Source organism: Pogonomyrmex barbatus, unplaced genomic scaffold (genome assembly GCF_055798465.1).
Source record: "Pogonomyrmex barbatus isolate J1 unplaced genomic scaffold, ASM5579846v1 scaffold7, whole genome shotgun sequence".
NCBI lineage: Eukaryota > Metazoa > Arthropoda > Insecta > Hymenoptera > Formicidae > Pogonomyrmex > Pogonomyrmex barbatus.
In genome coordinates, this window is record NW_028297171.1 from 638848 (window position 1) to 657127 (window position 18280).

The following is an 18280-nucleotide window of genomic DNA, read 5'->3' on the forward strand; positions in this document are numbered from 1 at the left end:
TTAGTATACTAGTCCTTTAAGTCCTTTTAAGACATCATTTATGTCTCTTCTAAATATGTTTCTTCTAATTATTAATAAATTTTGCGTAAACTGTAAGAGAAAAAGATATTAAAATATTTAAATCATTTAAAATCAAAATAAATTAGAACATATATTATAACTTTCTTACCTATTTCTTTTTCTTGTAAATAAATAAGTTAAATGCAATCCATTCATTCAGTTCAAATTCAGTTTATTAATCAATATGTTTTACTTAAGATTTGTTAAAGTATTTCAAGATGTCGCTTTACAATTTTTTTTTTGATAATCTTGAAAATGTATGATACATGTAATTTTGGTACAAATACAAAACAATATATTTTCTATACTATATTAATACACTTATATTAATACACTTTCGAAAAGATAATTCAGTCTTATTAATATTTAAAATATATATTTCTTATACTTTTTTTTTATACTTTTATTAATATATTTCATTAAGATCATTCTGTTTTGTTAATAATAATTAAATTAAATATCTTTTGTATCTGTTAATAATATTTAAATATCTTTTTGTTTGGATTTGATGATATCTTTTTGTTAAATTATTTAAATTAAATTAAATTTTAACAAATACTGAATTTATGATAGTAATATGTACATTAATATATATCTTGATAAAGATATAGATTGGATTATTAAATTGTTACCTGTTTATATATAGATTTAATTATTGCAAGGAAATAATTTTGATATACTGTTTAAACAAATATCATAATATGATTAAGAATTTGCACAACAATTTGTACAGATTTGTAATATTTGAACATTTGTAGCTTTCATTTCTGCAAAAAAGCAAATGCGTACGTAAAGGACAATAAAATGAAAAATAAAACTTACCTGCAAAATAATAGGCACAAACATGAGTTACACTCCGAAACAAATCGCGAACTGTCAAACTCGCCGCGAACGTCAACATCATTGACCATCAATCAAACATGCAGAAAAAGCATACTATGCAACAGTAGTAAACAATTTTTAATTATATTTCACGCCTCCTTCTCTAGATTACAACATGTAGTCTTCCTTCGTGTCGCCAGATGTCACATCGGTTTAGAGAAATTTTTAAATGAAACGGGCCCGCGTCGCCCTCACTATCCGCTATCTTATTCTCAATTTCTTTCGATGTGCGCTGGAAGTCGGATCGGAAAAAATAGTTGGTGAATAAAAGTGTCATAACCATAGTCAAAAGAAAGAGAGAAAGGGGAGAAATTTCGGAAATGAAGAAAAGACTTAAAGAAATGATAGAACAGATTAGGTCCTTAGAAGAAGGAGACGAAGAAAGAGAGGTAGAATTGTTTGATAATTCAAAAGACAGTGAGCAAGAGGAAGACATGTTAGAAGATAACGATGCTTATTTTAAGCGCAAAACAAATGTATCTTTAGAAAAAATCTTTAGAAAAAATTTTTACTTTAGAAAACAAAAGGGATCAGGTCAGGTTAAGTTTTCCAAATAGCGCTTGCACGAGTGGCAAGACAAAGACCAGGCATAAGGCACTTGCACGAGCGACAAGACAAATAATAGCATTAAAAAATTTTTTTAAATACTTGCACGGGCGGCAAGACAAAGAGCAGTATTGATAAATTCTAGAAGTGCTTGCACGAGTGGCAAGACAAAAAGGATTATCTGCTTTCATATACAAAAAAAGAAAAGAATGTGTGGAAGTTTCCTATGCGCTTGCACGAGTGGCAAGATAGTGAAACATTAGTACGCGCTTGCACGAGTGACAAGACGTTATGAGATAATAATCTAAATCACAATAGGAATGATAATTTGTCTTTTAACACTGGTCTGTATCCTTAAATAAATTCAGTTCCTTGTAGAGAAAGAGAGACAACATAAAAGAGATAAAAGAGATAAAAGAGATAAAATGTCTCTTATTCTTATACTTTTTTTTTAAACACAGAAAAGAACAAGGAAAATGATACACATATTACAGAAATAGAAAGTATCTCAAATAGCAAGCTTATTTGGATGAGTCAATATTAGAGGTTATGGAGGAAGACCCTAACAAACCACAGGCTTTAGAGCTGGATATACATTCAATCTTTTTAAAGAGATGGCGATTCTGGACTGTAAATGGCGTGCCAGAGACAAAGAAGGATGATTTATTAAAAAAATATGATAAACCATTACAGTTTGAAGCTCCGAGCTTAAATCCGGAAATAGCAGCTTCCTTAGGAGAGTATACCTGCAAGAGAGATAATTATAGAAAAGAGGCACAACAATTAACAGGTGCAGCATTATCAGCTTTAGGAGCTGCAATCATTAATTGTTCACAAGAAGAAGAATCTATAGATAAAATTGAACTCTTGAGATGGCTGTTTGATGAGGCAAAATTATTGTCTGAACTACATCATAACCAGACAAGATGTAGAAAGTCAGTTATCATACCAAGGCTATCGCGCGAAGTTAAAAATGTCCTACAAAAATCAACGTCCGACAGTTTATTATTTGGAGAAGATCTAGGAGAAAAAATAAAGGAGGCTAAAGCATTTGAGAAAATGAGCCTCAAGTTAAAAGTTCAGCCACAGAATCTCCCAAATCAATCATATAGGTCGAAGCAGCCTTTAAACTTAAGAGATCCGTATGGGACAATGCCTTATCCCAGAAATACGGGCAGTTCATATGCTTTAACACAGGCCAGAACAAGATTGTTCTTCAAAGGAAGGAAGCCAACAAACAATCTAAGGACAGATTTTGCACCAAGAAAGGGAGTTTTCAGGCTGAGAGGACAAAACAAATACAAATAAAAGTTAGTATAGCTAGTAGATTAAAAAACTTTATTGGCAGGTGGCGACAAATTACAGATAATAAAGTAATTCTAGATCTTCTAATTAATGGATATAAGATTAACTTTAATAGAGTTAACTTATAGAATTAACTTTAAAAGAGTTCATCAGAAGAAAGACCTAAAGTTAGAATTGATTCGACTAAAGCATTAAATGATATTAGAAAAGTTATTAAAAGTTATTAAAATTTTACTAGAAAAGGGAGCTATTGAGAAATGCAAAAACTCAAAAAAACAATTCTTGTCATCATATTTTTTAGTGCAGAAATCAAACGGTACATATAAATTCATTCTAAATTTAAAAAGATTAAATAGATTTATTTGTACTACTCATTTCAAGTTAGAAGATATAAGAACGGCAACAAGATTAATATTTCCTAGAGATTTTATGGCGAAGATAGACTTAGAGGATGCATATTTCTCAATTCTGATTCATAAGACGAGTAGAAAATATCTAAGATTCGAATTTTCTAGTGGAATTTATCAGTTTATTTGTTTACCGTTTGATTTATGCACTAGTTCCAGAGTTTACTAAAGTTCTAAAACTAGTTATTAATCATTTAAGAATTAGAGGATGGAAATCTGCGATTTATTTGGATGACATCTTATGCGTAGCGGATAGTTTTGAAAAGTGTAGACAAAATGTTTCACAGACAATTGATTGTCTGGAGTCGTTAGGTTTCATTATAAACAAGAAGAAAAGTATCTTATTCCCTACAACAAGATGTACATTTTTAGGCTTCGTCATAGACACTATAAAATTCTCATTAGAATTACCTGACAAGAAAAAGATATCGCTAATAAACCTGGTGAGCTCTTTCTACAATAAGAAATCATGTTTAATTTCTGAATTCGCGAAATTACTAGGAAAACTAATAGCGGCTTGTCCAGCAGTGAAATATGGATGGTTATACACAAAACTTTTAGAAAGAGAAAAAATAGTTGCGTTACTTCTTAATAATGACGATTACGATAAAAAAATGTTAATATCCAGGCATCTTTTATTGGAATTGGATTGGTGGAAATTGTCACTTAGATCAGCATACTGTGAGATCAAGAGAGATAATTTTGATTTAACGATTTTTTCGGATGCTTCAAACACAGGCTGGGGGACAAGCGATAGTTCTCAACAGGCGTATGTTTTTTGGGACAATGAACAGAAATTACGGGACATTAATTATAAGGAGTTATTAGCGGTAAAGTTAACGTTAGAAGCCCTAACTCCAAAAAAGGAAAAATGTAACATTTTATTGAGAATTAAATAATAATACAACAGCGATCTCTTATATAAACAAGATGGGAAGTGTAAGATACCCTGATTTTAACAAGCTAGCTAGAAGTATTTGGCAATGGGCGGAAAGCAGACAGATTTTTTTATGGGCTTCATACATTCCGTCAAAGGAAAAGGAAGCAAATGAACTTTCAAGAATAAAAAATGATGACACGGAGTAGGAACTTGCGCATTGGACATTTGAAAGAATCGTTAATTCTTTTGGCAAACCGGACGTAGATTTGTTTGCAACTCTGGCTAATAGGAAATGTGATGTTTTTTTCTCGAGATTTTTTATTGCGCAAGCTTCAGGAATAGATGCTTTTACAGTTTCATGGTCACAATTAAATTTCTATGCTTTTCCACCTTTTGCTATAATTTTAAAAGTATTAAATAAGATTAAGAATGATAAAGCGACAGGAATCGTAGTTGTGCCAAACTGGCCAAGTCAGCCGTGGTTTCCATTATTTAACGAATTATTAATAGATAAACCATTAATATTTTATCCGGATAAGAATATACTTTTATCCTTATGCAGAAGAAAGAGATATCCGCAGGCCAGACACATAAGTTTAATGGCAGGGAAATTATCGGCCAGGCATTTATAAATAAATGCGTACCAAGGCAAGCCATAAAAATTTTACTTGCATCATTATCTGAGGCGACACTTAAACAATATCAATCGGCCTTGAAGTTATGATGGATATTTTGCAGAGGCTCAAGAGAAGAATTCTTTAATCCATCGGTGAATAAGATATTAAGATTTTTAACGGAGAGATTCGAAATGAAAGCGTCATATGGTACTATATATACTATATATACATTCAGAAGTGCGATTTCTCTAATTTCAAAAAATAAAATAGGAGAAAATAAGATCATAACCAGGTTCTTAAAAGGAGTTTTTAATTTGAAACCGATGAGATCAAAGTATACCTTCACATGGGACGTTTCGATTGTATTGAAATACCTGGAAAAATTGTACCCGTTAGAAACCCTGTTCTTAAGTCAGTTGACAGAAAAAATGATTATCTTGTTAGCCTTATGTACAGCACATAGAGTACAAACTTTAGCAAGTATAAAGATATCAAATATTATTGAAACAAGCAATAACGTACAGATTGCAATTGATAATAGGATTAAAACCTCAGGACCAGGAAAATTTCAGTCATTATTGATTTTGCCTAAATATAAAAAGAAGTCGAGTTTATGTGTAGCAACAGTGCTCACTACATATTTACAAGTAACAGAAAAATTAAGAGGAGAAGAAAGCAACTTATTTATAGCTACAAAGAAATCATATAGGTGTGTTGGATCACAGATATTGGCAAGATGGATCAAAAAGTTGTTACACAAGAGTGGAATAGACACATCGATTTTCAAAGCACATTCGGTACGGCATGCATCTACATCAGCAGCATTTAAGAAAGGTATACATCTTGGAACTATCAGAAAAACAGCTGGCTGGATTGAGGTCACGTACCTTTGCAAAATTTTATAATAGGCCAATAGTTAAAAAACCAGACACATTTGCGAAAGCGGTTTTAGGTTATAAAAAGTAAAGTTACGATATATATTAATAAATCAGGACATGTAAGGTTTATTTTCTTTTGATTTAAAAATTTCTGATAAAAAATCCAGAGCAATATAGACATTAAGTGGTATCAAATGTAAAATTCTCTTTTGTTTATTTGGTTACAAACTCTGAATAAAGATATAGTTATGAGTGATAAAAATTAAAATGCTATAAAATATAAAAATAAAATTGCTGCTCTTCTAAATAACTACATGTTGTAATTCTAGAGAAGGAGGTGCGAAATATAATTGAACAGTCGAGCGAACTTACCTATAAGTGAAGTTCGGCTGCAATTATATGAAGGGCCTCCTTCGAAAAGATTACAATCTCTCCCAAAGATAAACTTTTAGAAAATCTTAGGCAGGTTTTCTCCCTCCCTATGTAAACAAGTTTACAGCAATTTTACGAGAGTAGTCTGAAAAGTTTTGAGCCTTGAGATGACGTTATTCGTCAAAACCATTCTAGTATTACAATAGTATATGCTTTGAAAGACTTTTGTGAAAATTTCAGCCATTTTGGACGCTCAGTTGTTGTTTGACAGTTTGTGTCAGTCGATGTCAGTGTTTTTGTAAAAATGGAAAAAATTGAATATCGTGCCATGATTAAATTCTTACATTTGAAAGGCAACGCCTTTTTACGCCTGCGCAAATTAAAATCGAGTTGGACGCTGTTTACGGGGACTCTGCCCCATCATTTGCTACCGTAAAAAGATGGACAGCTGAATTTAAACGTGATCATACCAGCTTGGCTGATGATGAGCGTTCGGGACGGCCAAAAACTGCGACCACCGCTGATAACATCGAAAATGTTCACCAAATGGTACTGGACGACCGTCAAGGTTAGAAAGATAGCAGAGGCTATGGGTATATCGAAAGAACGCGTTTGTCATATTGACTGAAGAATTGGATATGCGCAAGCTATCCGCGCATTGGGTCACTTTGGACTCACTGGGCCGCGCTTGCTCACTTTGGACTAAAAACGAATTCGAATGAACATTTCCAAGGCCCTGTTGGAGTGGTTCAAGCGAAACGAGTCAGATTTTTTGCGTCGATTCATAACTGTAGATGAAACTTGGATCCACCATTATACTCCAGAGACAAAAGAACAGTCAAAACAGTGGACTGCAAAGGGTGAACCTGCTCCGAAAAAGGTGAAGACGGTTCCAGCAGCTGGGAAGGTAATGGCGACTGTTTTTTGGGATAGTCACGGAATTGTGTGTATATCGACTATTTTAAAAAAGGTAAAACAATAATGGGAGCGTATTACGCTCATTACTTGATAAGCTGAAGGCAGAAATTGCAAAAGAACGGCCGCATTTGAAGAAGAAGAAAGTGCTGTTCCATCAAGACAACGCACCTGCTCACAGACCGCTTCGGCGGTCGCTATGGCCAAAATTCACAAACTGCACTTCAAATTGGTTGACCACCCACTGTATTCACCAGATCTGGCCCCCAGCGACTTTTTTCTGTTTCCTAAGCTTAAAGTTTCGCTTGAAGGACAGAGATTTTCATTGAACGAGGTCATCGCATACGTACACGCCTATTTTGCGGAGCAAGATGCCAACTACTATTTGGAGGAGTTAAAGAGGTTAGAGTATCGATGGGAAAAGTGTGTCGACTTAAAAGGAGATTATGTTGAAAAATAAAACTATATTTGATCGAAAAAATACTTGTTTCTATGTTAGGCTCAAGACTTTTCAGCTACCCTCATAATTACTCTCTAAAAATTGAGGATAAGATGGCGGATAGTAGAGGGCGACGCGAGCCCATTTCATTTTAAAATTTCTCTAAACCGATGTGACATCTGGCGACACGAAGGAAGTACTACATGTTGTAATCGCTTCGAAGGAGGCCCTTCATATAATTGCAGCCGAACTTCACTTACAGGTAAGTTCGCTCGATTGTTCAAATATACTGCTAACGCGTCCTTTTCGATGCATTTCGCGTATTTATTACACACGTGTATTTATTACGCGTATTTAATTATATTGATATCCGAGACACTACCGTGTTTACATCAACAATTATCGACCCTGCGAATAAATCAGGTCAATAAGTCAGGGTCACTACAGGACCCAGCGAATATTGATTCGCTAGATTCTACAGTGACCCTGATTTATCAGTCTGATAAATCCGCTGAGTCAATAAAATTGTTGATAATGACATCTCGTGACAAACGTTGCAGCCGTACAAAGGCGACGACGATAATAATAAGAATGATGATGATGATAATAATGACAACGACGTTTCTTAAAGTAAAAATTTCCAAATCGGACTTTGCGTAGTAATATCTCTTTTTGTAGGACACCTAGCAAAAAAATAAAAATACTTTTATTATGCAAATCGAACTCAAGCTCGATTAAGCCTACTTAGAACTTGATCGGTTTATTGAGATTCGGTAATTCGGATGCTTGCATCTCGCCGACTCGCGTTAAGTCACACGGTAGTATTCTCCATTGACTTGATACCCGAGACACTACCGTGTCTCCTGATAAGGTCGAAACGACGTATGGTTTCTGTTTGTCTTTATTTATATATTGTTTATTAATTATTTATGTATCGACTTTTCACTATTAACGATAAACATTATTCGCATGAACAGACCATTTTCGCTTTTATGTTCCTTATTATTTAGTTTTTAAACTATAAATAGTACTACTTTCAAGATTTCTTTATGGCCATCATTTTTTTAAACGGTATCATATACTTCTTGTAGTGCAATATGATTCCTCTAATTCTTTTGAATATAAAAGTATTAAGATACAAAGATGAAAAAGTCAACAGTTTTTTACAAGATATTTTGTATTTTATTCCATCATATTCTGAAATAAAAATATTTTGTAAACTGTAATCATTTTCTGGTAAATATATCTTAATATTTGTACACAGAAATAAGATAAGTTAATTGGTATAAAGAAAACACATAGTTGCTTTTAAAAAAAATTGTGCATTTTGCAGTTTGCAATTATGTGTTTTTGAGTGAAAAGCACTAGTGTTTTCTTTACACTAATTGATTCATCTCATTATTCTGTGTAAAAATACATTAGGATACATTTATCAAAAAATGATTAATTTATTTTGTTATACGTCCAAATATGATGGAATGAAGTAAAAAAAAAAAAAAAAAATATCTTGTAACTTTTTGATATTTGTACCTTAATATTATATATATTAGGTGTACAAAAAAATTCTGAGTTTTTTTTTATAAAATTCAATCTTTATTCAAAAATAAACAAAAAAATATTCCCTTCAGCGATTCAATCAGCGAAATATTCCCCGTTTGCATCAATGACCTTTTGCCATCTTTCGGGTAGCGAATTCCTTGACGATAGAAGCTCACCAGCTTCGAAGCGATAGTCATCAATGCATTTTCGTATCTTTTCAAATCTCACGAAATGTGTATTAGCCAAATGTATTAGCCAAATGATGCTGCAGCGACCGGAATAGATAGTAATCGGAAGGCGCCATGTCTGGGCTATACGCCGTGTGCGGGAGAAGTTCCCAGCCTAATGCAAAGATATGGTCCTGAGTCGCTTTCGCAACATGTGATCGAGCATTGTCATGAAGCAAGATCACTTTACGACGTCCTTGGCCAAAAAAGAGGCCAATAAATGGCCTCTTTTCTTCTAATGTATCGCTCAAATTGGTCAATTGTTGTTAGTAGCGGTCTGCCGTGATTGTTTCACCCGGTTGTAACAACTCGTAATACAACACACCTTTCCAATCCTACAGATACAGAGCAAAACCTTCTTGGCGTGGATATTGGGCTTTGGCGTCGATGTCGAACGTTGACCAGGGTCAACTCATGATTTTCTACGTTTAGGGTTATCATAAAGAATCCACTTTTCATCGCCTGTAATGATTTTGTGTAGAAAATCTTTTTTCCGGAACTTTGAAAGTAAAATGAGTGCAGTGTCACGCCGACAATTTTTGTTGTCTTCGGACAATTCATGCGGAACCCATCTGTCTTCCTTCTGAACCTTTCCCATTGTGTGTAAACGTATGGAAATGATTTGCTGCGTAACGCCAAGCTGTCCTGCAAACTCCTTTTCAGTTTGCGCAGAGTTTATATCCAGCAGTGCTTGCAATTCGTCCGTTTCAATCTTTTGAGGGCGTCCAGCACGCGGTTCATCTTCAAGACTGAAATCTCCTTGGCGAAATTTTTGATACCATCTTTTACATGTAGTATGACTTACAGCGTTCTCTCCATATGCAGCACAAATCATTGCAGTGGCTTCAGCAGCATTTTTCTTCAGATGAAACGCGAAGTGGATGGAAAATCGAATATGCTCTTTTGTTATTGCCATCGTGAACACTACTGATTTTTGAGATTATGTGCATCAAACGCCAAACCGTATGGCATTTTAGAAGTGTCAACGCTTTAAAACCGCAAAAGGGCGGGAAGGTATAGAAAATTTAAATTGTTATTTCGGTTGTATGAAATCTAAAGCTTAGAACTTTTTTGTGCACCTAATATATATATATATATATATATATATAATATTAAGGCACAAATATCAAAAAGTTACAAGATATTTGTTTTTTTTTTACTTCATTCCATCATACATACATATATATATATATATATACCACATACCTATATGTACCTATATGTACCTATTATATTCCTTTTAACGGAATATGTAACGCTTAATAACGAGAAATTGAACTTTTGAACTTTTTAACAATTATAAATAATTTAATCAAATTGTTTTTTATGAAGGAAAATTTTTTGCAGAGTATATAAGCAATATGTATAATATTTTGAATACTTTAAATACCTTAAATACTTTATTTCAAAATATTTAAAATATTTTTATAAATTTTTGACATATTTTTAAAACAATTATTTACATACAAATTTTACATACAACGTCTAGATCATAATTATCAAAATTATTTATTTTAATAAATATAATTTTTCATATTTCTTTATTTAAATAACTTTAATCTTTTACAATTTTTTTAACTTCTCTGATACAAGATATTAAAAATAATTTTACACATTTACTAAATATATGAAAATGTTTCAAGATATCGATATAACCATTATTGAAATTTTATGAGATTATGTAATTATTGTAATATAAAGATAAATATTTTTGTATAAATCTTTTGTAAATTTTTTTCTGAGAAAATGAAAAGAGAACCAAACCTGTCGCACGAGGCCTCCGCACGCCATCGCGGAGCCGTGCTCCGTTTCCTCGTTACTCCGGGTCACCTGACCCGCGCCGGCATGACGTATGCCCCATGTGATCGCCGCGAGCGCCGATATCGCTCGTGATGACCGTTCACATACACGGTGGTCTATGAGTAATCTTATAGCTTCGACCATCCTGACAATTACATTCGACCCCGAATGTCGCACACACATATATTAGCTATACTTTGTAACAATTCGCAAATCTTACAACTAATACTTATTTTCTAATACGCATTTCTAACTTAATTTACAATCACAGATATTTGATACATAATAGAATATACTGTCAATTATTTTACTATTGGTTTTATCCACGGTTTAATTTTGTCCGGAGATAGAATTATATTATAAGATTTTTGTGTTATGCTGAACCCTGGAATGTCCTTTATCACTGTTATTGTCGAGAACTTTGGCGAGCGTGTAAGGACCTTTATAGTTTGGTTTAAGTTTATTATTGATTCCTATTTTTCGTTGTAAGTCTCTTACAAGGACGAAGTCACCTTCTTTATACTTCGAAGGCTTTCGATGTCTGCCATAATATGAGCGGTTGTATTTATGCAATTTTTCAGCAGCTTCGATCGTCACATTCCTCGATATTTCTCTTTTGTCTACTGGATCAACTAACGTTTTTGCTATGTCTTCAATCAATATTTTCAGACTTTGATCTTCATGACCTCGTTGATCGAAACCGAAAAGAACGTTTGAAGGCAATGCTTTTATCGCTGAATTATAAGTATTATTAATAACATACTGAACCGTATTTAAATAATCTTTTCAGATTTCAGGCGAATTTATTATTTTAGCAAGCGAGCTTCTTAAGAAACGATTTACTCTTTCTACTGTTCCGTTGGCCCAAGGCGAAGCCCACGGCTACTTTTCGCAATTTAATTTTAGCGCTATTAAAAAATGATTGAAATTGCGCCGATGTGAATGCGGTTCCATGATCGGTAACTATTTCCCTTGGAAAACCCATAATATTAAACAGGGATTCCAAGCTGGAACATACTTCTTTCGAGCTCGTGATTTTGGCGGGAAAGAGCCACGTATAACGCGTAAATGCGTCTACCACTACCAATATATTTTTAAAACCATCATGCATAGTTTCGAGTGGATCGAAATGATCAATGTGCAACGTGTCGTATGGCGATGTCGATGAATCCTGCGCCAGTGATTCCCCTTCGAATCGGTGAATAGAACTATTAGGCAAGTAATACAATTGTCTATGTAATTCTTTATTCGCTTTCGCATCGACAGAAACCAGTTTCGCTGATACTTTGGTATGTTTTTTCGATTCCGCAATGAGCCATGTCATCGTGATGAGCGCGTATAATCGCGTTTATCATGGTTTCGGCGAATCGCGTGCAGTCATTTCCTTTCTTATACACTAGTCCCTGAATTAATTCAAATTTATCATTATCGTGGTATTCTAGATTATGTGCTATTTCTTGCAAGCGATGATCTTGCAATTGACGGAACTCTAGTTCTTGTTCCAAGGGCAGTGATTCCAAATACACGATTTGTCTACTTAACGCATCTACATGCTCCATCTTTTTACCCGGCCGGTGAGTTAAATTAAATTTATAATTTTGCAACAATAAAGTCCAACGGGCAATTCTCGAATTCAAATTCGCTTTATTAACGGCATGCACTAACGCGTTGCAATCTGTCATCGTAAAATTTAACCCGTATAGATACATGTGAAGTCTTTCTATCGCGCGTACTATCGCTAGCATTTCTAATTCAAACGAATGATAATTTTTTTCTGCTTTGTTTAAGGTCTGACTGAAATACGCGATTGGGGCCCACTTTCCATCTGATTGCAACTGCAGCAATATTGCTCCCAGACCGTCTATACTTGCATCGGTATGCAATTCTGTGGTTGCCGTCGGATTATACACGCGCAGTACCGGATATGAAGTATAATCTTTTTTGAGTTGTTTAAACGCTTCAACACATTTTTCGTCAAAGTTAAATTCTACCGTTTTTTTAAGTAAGTTTTGTAATGGTCTTGTTTTGACCGTATAGTCTTTGATAAATTTTCTAAAATAGTTAGCCTCAAAAATCGTTGGAGTTGATTGACTGTTTTAGGCTGCGGAAAATCGCGTATAGATTGCGTATGTCTCGGACTCATCGTGATTGTACTACTCGAAATAATGTATCCTAAATACTCTATTCTTTGCCGTAAAAACAAGCATTTATTATAATTTAGTTCAAACCCGTACACTTTTAGTAATATCAATACTTTTTTTAGAGTTTCTAGGTTGTCTTCTACCGTTTTGGACGGAATTAATATATCATCGATATAGACAATTACCTTGTCTTGGCGGATAAGCGGTTGCAAGATTTGAACAATTCTACGTTGGAATTCAGCCGGTGATTCCGAGAAACTGAACGGTAAACGCACGTATTCAAATTGCTCATTGGGCGTAGCAAATGAAAAATACTTTGACGAATCTGGATGAACCTTGATCTGATGAAATCCGTCTTTTAGATCGAGAAGAGTGAACATGGTTTTATTGCTTAAACGCGCGAGACAATCCTCTATCAGAGGAAACGGATATTTCTATTTTTGTATTCTTGATTCTATTCTTGACTCCTCGTTGGCCGTTTCCACCATCGCTGCTACTGTGGGTTGCCAGGCTGAATGCTGCGACGGGATGCCGGTACGTTCCCTCCTCACTAGCTTCGGACAAACTGCAATTCTGTGCCCTGGCTCCTTGCAGTGGTAACACACTTCTACTCGTATTAATTTTCGTTCGTCCTTCGTTGAGCGCCTCTATTTTGTCCTCCGCTGGTTCTGTGCTACACGTGTCTTGTTCCGCGGGAATGCGGTTCATTCCTATTTTGCAGGTCTTTGATTCCTTCGGTTATGTGCTTCATTTCGCTCAGAAATTGATCTACTGTCAATGATTTGAGTGCTAGAGCCGTTGCTCGCAGAGAACTCAACATTATGCCTCTGCACAGCACATCAATTAATTCAGTTTGATTGAAATTTAGATGGTGTGCTATCGCCATCTTATCCAAGGCATATTGGCGGAACGTTTCTTTCGAATGTTGTCATCTTCTGGCCTCAAGTTTTTGTAGGGCCACATAGTAGGACATCCTACTATCAAATAATCGTATTAATTCTTGTTTCAGATTGCTCCAGCTCTCCACAACTGTACCGGATTGCGTCTCATACTAGCTCTTCGCTGAATCAATGAACTTGGATGTAGCAACCAATAAAGTTACCTCGTCTGAGACCCGATACACTTGCGCTATTTTATCTATGCGACTCACCCAGAATGTGACGTTTTCTTCCTCTCTTCCACCAAATACAGGGATTTGAGATGCTACTAACATCACTGAGTTAGAGTGAATTGCCATGCCATCCGTAGCCGTTCGCTCCGAGGATCCCTGACTACGAGACGTTTGCCTCGTTCGCCGTGGGCTCTTCCGGTGTGAGAGCCGGCGTTTCGTTTTGTGGCAGGGGCCTCGCAAAAGCGGTAGCCATTTGTTACAACAGATTCTGCTGTGCCTGCTGACCCTGCAGCAGTTGCTGTTGAATCTGTTGGCTTTGATAAAGCTGCTGCTGTAGCTGCTGCTGTATCCGCAGCATAGGTTCTATCACCGCAGAAACAGCAGCCGCCAATTCCTTACTGAGTTCCCTCTTGGAACTCTGCGCTCTTGCTATCGGAGCAGTATTCATAGGCGCTGTAAATGCGAATACTTCGTTTACTGTAGGCGGAGCAGATCTTAATCCTATGAGATCCACGGGACTATTCTTTTTAAAATGCTCCATCAAAGCTTCAATTAACGCGTACCGATCATCTAAAGCCATGATCTGATACCTTCTTGCTTCCTCTTGAAACTGCTCCAGGGACATGGCTTCCAGTATTCTTCTGTCCATCATCCCTTGTAGAAATTAACACTACGGCAAGTGAAAAGGTTTTCACGACTGTCCGTGAATGGCCGCATTACGTACTGAACGCGTATCCGTGAGAAAATCGCGAGCCGAACCCGTATTCGCGAGGAAATCGCGAGCTGCATCCCACTTCTGACTTTGGCTGTAAGGTCAGGAGCTTACAAGCCAGGATCAGGAAGGCGAGTCTTATATTCGATACAAATAAAATGTTCTTTCTCTTTTTTACAAAAACGACGTCTTTATTTTAATTCGCGCACATACACGAAGAATACAAAAGAACACCGTTGGTTGCGCTCTGATAATTACAATGATGCCGAACGCTGGGCGTATACTCCGACGATACTAGTTCCTCGGAGTATTTCCACGGATTCAATAAAGACTTCACGAATTGGCTCTACGATAAGCGACGACTTGTTCTCTCTGACTCTGAGTACCAAGTGTCGCACGAGGCCTCCGCACGCCATCGCGGAGCTGTGCTCCGTTACTCCGGGTCATCTGATCCGCGCCGGCATGCCCCACGTGAGCGCCGCGAGCGCCGATATCGCTCGTGATGACCGCTCACATACTCGGTGGTCTATGAGTAATCTTACAATATGTAATATATATTAAAGTTTATAATAAAGAGTTAATTGCGCACTGTCAACAGCGCTGATTCCCATGAACCAATTATAGTTTTTCATTTTTATCGTAATGAAAATGAAAGCCTCTAGCTTTGGTTAATTCTCTTATGCGTTATGTGTTTTGCCTTATACAAAAGTATGGGTTCTAAGATTAAATTTAATCTCTGTTGATAAAAATGAGCATTAAAGGATACTTCTACTAACTTCGGTTAATTAAAGGGTCGAGGTACACACTTTTACAAAAGACATATCGCATAACGCATAAGAGAATCAACCAATCACAGTCTTTCATTATCATGATAGTAAAAATGGAAAACTATATAATTGGTTTATTTTTCTTATACTTTATGCATTGTACGTCATGCAAAAGTGTATACTCCCAGCCAACTTTTTATAATTTAGACAATGATTAGGAACTCATTGTTACGTATACTTATATCTTATATATTATGATAAATTATACTTATATCGCAATCACAAGAACAAACCATAAATAGTAAAATAGTAAAGACACTAGAAACGATAGTGACAATGAAAATCATACTAATTTCACTTCATGTGAAGTGTAATAGCCAATCAGTTTATTAATTTTTCATTACTTTCTGTAAGAGCAAAAGAACGATTACTTATCGCTTCCAACTTCCACCGCACGGCAAGCGTTCTGTATGCAAAAGCCATAAGAATGACAGTGCTGTTATTTGATTTTCATTCGTTTCCAAAGATCATGGATGTCGATGAGGACGTAAGTAATTCTTCTCCCATATTTATTTTAAATAATTATTTATACTTATTTTATTTTATAACATTTTTGTATAACATATTTAGTAAATTTTGTAAAATTAGAAATGTACAGCGAGGAAGCTTTTAAGGGAGTTAGCAAATATAACTTCCGCCGAAGCAGTTCCCGCCGCCGGAACAGCTTCCACCGCCGTCGCAGTTTCGTCGCACTGCTGTTCCCGCCGCCGCATCCAATGCTGTCGCTATTGCAATTCTTCCAGATAATTTTTTACTTACTTCGTAAACATCGAAATAAACCAATATATAATTTAATTTACATCTATTTAATTTACATCTATTTTTTTAACTTTATTTTTATATTACAAAATGGCGGCCAAGGAGGATACGAGCAGAGAGACATCGGCGGGAACAAAACTTTATGAACTTTTTATACAAATTAGCCTCACCCGAATATTATTTCAGGGGAGGAGAGCTGGAGAAAAACGAGAGGCAGAGGAAGAGGAAGAGGAGAAGATAATATATAAAACGATATATACAGGAATCTTAATGGACGTGTCAACCTTTTATCATGGAGAAATTACCGACTGTAATCTATTTTCGATCCATGATAATAACTGCTTGGATCAAATATATTTTACAAATATATTTTTTATGGAAAAATTGCATAATTATATTTTTCTATAAGAAAAGTATTTTGCACAATATTTTTATGTGAATATAAATATATAAGAAAAAAATAATATATTTATGTGTATATGAATATGAATGTGTATATGTAAACAATAAAATAAAATATAATAGATTTTAATATTAATTATTTGTGTCTTTATAACTTATTAATATTATTTTATATCTGTCTTTATAACTTTTTTTAATAATAATAATTCAATTAAATTAATGGCTTTATACAATAAACCAGTTACATATGTTTCTTCATTATTAATTAATTTTTTATTAAATATATTTCCACACCTGACATGAAAAGTAATATTTATATAATTAATGCAAAAAAATAAGTATTATAATTGATTAGAATAGAATAAAATAAGAATATATACATGTTTCTGCTATCTATTAATAAATTATTATTTTTTATTAAATATTTATATAACATATATTTGTCTATAAACATATATTTAAAAAATTAGTCTACATAGATCTTTAAAAATAATATTTAGATAATTAATGCAAAAAATAAGTCAATGTATTAAGAATGCCAATAATATGTCCTAGTAAATGTGTATGTACGTGTTTTAATGCGATTCAGACGCACCAAGTTTTTGTATGTCAGTTTGATTTTAAGGTCACTCTATTTTTAAAATATTCAGCAGAATGCGTGGTGAAAGTAGCACAATTATTATATAAAAATTACATTAATTACATTAATTATATTAATTACATTAATTTTTCTTTTAAATTTTCTATTAATCTTGTACAAATTTTCATTATTTATAATACAAATTGTAAAAACATAAAATTATAATGTCTTTTATCATTTTAAATTATCTGAATTAACCAATCAATCGACCAACTCTTTCAAAATGGAATTGACCAATCGCTTTTGTTGTTAAATTTGTTCGATAAATGCGATTGTTCAATTCCATTAAAATAATAAAATTATTAAGTTAATCGATGATGATGGAAATTATTTTAAAATAAATTAATTTAAATATTTTATTAAAAATTTATTCCTTATTCATTATTTTTTAATTGAATGTTTATGGTATTAATCATTTCAATTTAATCAAAAAATGAAAAATTTCAAAATTAAAAAGATAGATATAAAATAGTGGGGAAAATTTTAAAAAAATTGAAAAAACCTTTTTTTAACTTTCTTCCTTTATAAAGTATTTTTGGAACGATTTAACTTTTATATAAAATCTTTATTATAAAACCTTTTTTTATATCTGTTATAATTTTGACAATATTCGCTTTGAAAGAAAAAAACGATTTTTTTTTTAAGAAAAAAACTGCATATAAAGGTAGTTAACACTTACAAAAAAAAACTTGTCTTCTTTTGTGTATATTTTAACATCTTGAAACCTCATTAAAGTTAGGTGGGCGAGAATAAATTTCCGTATATTCCCTTATGTGTACGTAATTTTATATTGCTAAAGTTGTGAAATGTTTTCAATGTCG

At 34.0% G+C, this 18280-nt stretch overlaps 2 protein-coding genes and 1 long non-coding RNA gene across 12 annotated transcripts in view; all 3 read left to right on the forward strand.

The window, feature by feature from the left end:
- LOC105432862 (uncharacterized) overlaps positions 1-18280 on the forward strand; it is a 552262-nt gene that overhangs the window by 413221 nt on the left and 120761 nt on the right. The gene's annotated exons all lie outside the window — the stretch shown is intronic.
- Positions 487-4027, forward strand: LOC148934823 (uncharacterized). Its single transcript, XM_089083354.1, has one exon. The coding sequence runs from the start codon at positions 2038-2040 to the stop codon at positions 2794-2796; it is 759 nt and encodes a 252-aa protein (XP_088939480.1). The 5' UTR covers positions 487-2037; the 3' UTR covers positions 2797-4027.
- On the forward strand, positions 7570-16597 carry LOC148934824 (uncharacterized). 2 transcript variants are annotated; one of them, XR_016140924.1, is made up of 3 exons: positions 7570-12441; positions 12656-13542; positions 14018-16597. It is a non-coding gene; the product is annotated as an uncharacterized LOC148934824 (long non-coding RNA). The 2 variants fall into 2 exon arrangements; XR_016140925.1 differs by having other exon boundaries at positions 12656-12869; positions 12968-16597.